Below are 2,291 nucleotides of genomic sequence, written 5' to 3'. Positions count from 1 at the left end.
GGGTCAGGATGATGTCCCCACTCACTGATAAAAAGTGAAAGAAGGAAGTGTCATTGATGGTGTATGGCAGGGACCTGCTCCGTTCAGTCGTTACCCTTACTTTTATTATTATTATTTTTTTTTTTTTTGAGACGGAGTCTTGCTCTGTGGCCTGGGCTGGGGTGCAGTGGCCGGATCTCAGCTCACTGCAAGCTCCGCCTCCCGGGTTTACGCCATTCTCCTGCCTCAGCCTCCGGAGTAGCTGGGACTACAGGCGCCCGCCGCCTCGCCCGGCTAGTTTTTTGTATTTTTAGTAGAGACGGGGTTTCACCATGTTAGCCAGGATGGTCTCGATCTCCTGACCTCATGATCCGCCCGTCTCGGCCTCCCAAAGTGCTGGGATTACAGGCTTGAGCCACCGTGCCCGACTACCCTTACTAAAAGAGATGAACTTTGGGAAATAATATTCAGTGGCAGAAAAGAAGGTAGACTATGAAGGTGCCCAAAACAAGAATAAGGTGCAGCCCACTGAGTCTCTGAGTATAACAGAGACCTGTAGCTCTTAATAATGGTGGAACTGTGAGTGCTGCATGCATTGAGGAAACACAGTATCAACCTAGTGTATCTGAAGTAAATTGCTTGATCTTATATTGGTAAGAACAGTGGCATAACACCATTACCTAACACTTACAAATATATGTAGCATCATGTCAATAAATTTTATTTTTAATGTTTTTTAGAAAGGAACAATGTTAAATTCACAGAAATGTTGCAAGTATACAACAAGTACCCCCTTCCCTAACGGGAATCATATGAGAGTCTTTTGAAGACCTGAGAATTGTACTGTCTAAAATTTTACTATGTGTTTCCCACAAAAAAGAATACTCTCCTAAGTACTCCCCACACACCAATGAAATACATTTTTCCATCAACTCCTGGGGAATATTTCAAATTGTCAAAAAGAAACCACAAAATGTTTCTCTTCACAAACTAGTCCCCAGTAAAAACACATTATCTGCAGACAAATTTGTGCTACCCTGGTCTTGCCTGGGACACCTGGGGACACTGAGCCACTGCTGAGTTACTGACATGAGCCAGCCCCACAGCTGTGCCCAGCCTGCCCCATCCCCTGCTCATTTGCATGTCCTCAGAGCACAGCCTCCTGTCCTGAAGACTTATTAATAGACTGGTCACATTTCTTGCAGGAGTCAGAACCACTCAGGACATAGCATGGACATGAGGGTCCCCGCTCAGCTCCTGGGGCTCCTGCTGCTCTGGCTCCCAGGTAAGGAACAGGAACACTAGCAGTTTACTCAGCCCAGTGTGGTCAGTACTGCCTGGCTGTTCAGGGAAATTCTCTCACTACATGATTAATTGTGTGGACATTTGTTTTTATGTTTCCAATCTCAGGTGCCAGATGTGACATCCAGATGACACAGTCTCCATCCTCCCTGTCTGCATCTGTAGGAGACACAGTCACCATCACTTGCCAAGCCAGTCAGGGTATTAGCAGTTATTTAGCCTGGTATCAGCAGAAACCGGGGAAAGCCCCTAAGCTCCTGATCTATGCTGCATCCACTTTGCAAAGTGGGGTCCCATCAAGGTTCAGCGGCAGTGGATCTGGCACAGATTTCACTCTCACCATCAGCAGCCTGCAGCCTGAAGATTTTGCAACTTATTACTGTCAACAGTATAACAGTAACCCTCCCACAGTGTTACACACCCGAACATAACCCCGCAGGGAAGAAGATGCGTGAGGCTGGGCTGCCCCAGCTGCCCCTCCTGATGCCTGCATGGGCTGAAAGTGTTCCTCAGATGCAGCCACACTCTGATGGTGTTGGTAGAGGGGCACATGAAGTCACCTCTGTACCCTAATTCTTTTCTCTCTCTCAGCCCCAGCTGCACAGACATAACAATATCTCTCCTGATTTCATAAAGACAGAGATCATTACACTTGAGGGGTCTAGTTTATGGCTTCAGTTGGAATTCAAATAACACAGAAGAAGCCACTATAGGTATTCTAAGTAGGAATAGGCTTAATACAGAGAATTAGAGTAAACTACTGAAGTCTAAATAAAATGTGGAGATGAATCTCTAAGTTCAATGTTTTATTTGCAAAGAAATATTTGCCAAATGGGGCATACAGGAAAACTCAGGCTCAGACAGGTAAACAGTGGTGGAGAAAGTGAATCCTAGAATTATATCAAGTTATCTCAGAAATTGTGGATGAACTGGTTGATGGTTCTTAATCCAAAGAGTTGACATGACAATTGTTTCATTAAATTGGAAGAAATGATAGAAGCATGTGACCA

The 2,291-nt window shown here is 45.2% G+C and overlaps 1 gene segment (V, D, J or C); it reads left to right on the top strand.

The window, feature by feature from the left end:
- The first annotated feature begins 1,185 nt into the window (after window positions 1-1,185).
- Window positions 1,186-1,712, top strand: LOC115894310. The segment is given in 2 exon segments: window positions 1,186-1,264; window positions 1,390-1,712. Coding segments are annotated over 2 exon segments (378 nt in total).
- The last annotated feature ends 579 nt before the right edge of the window (window positions 1,713-2,291 follow it).

The sequence above is a fragment of the Rhinopithecus roxellana genome, chromosome 17 (genome assembly GCF_007565055.1).
Source record: "Rhinopithecus roxellana isolate Shanxi Qingling chromosome 17, ASM756505v1, whole genome shotgun sequence".
In the NCBI taxonomy this organism is placed as follows: Eukaryota; Metazoa; Chordata; class Mammalia; order Primates; family Cercopithecidae; genus Rhinopithecus; species Rhinopithecus roxellana.
The sequence above is the reverse complement of the archived record's forward strand: the minus strand, read 5'-3'. Positions and strand labels throughout refer to the sequence as shown.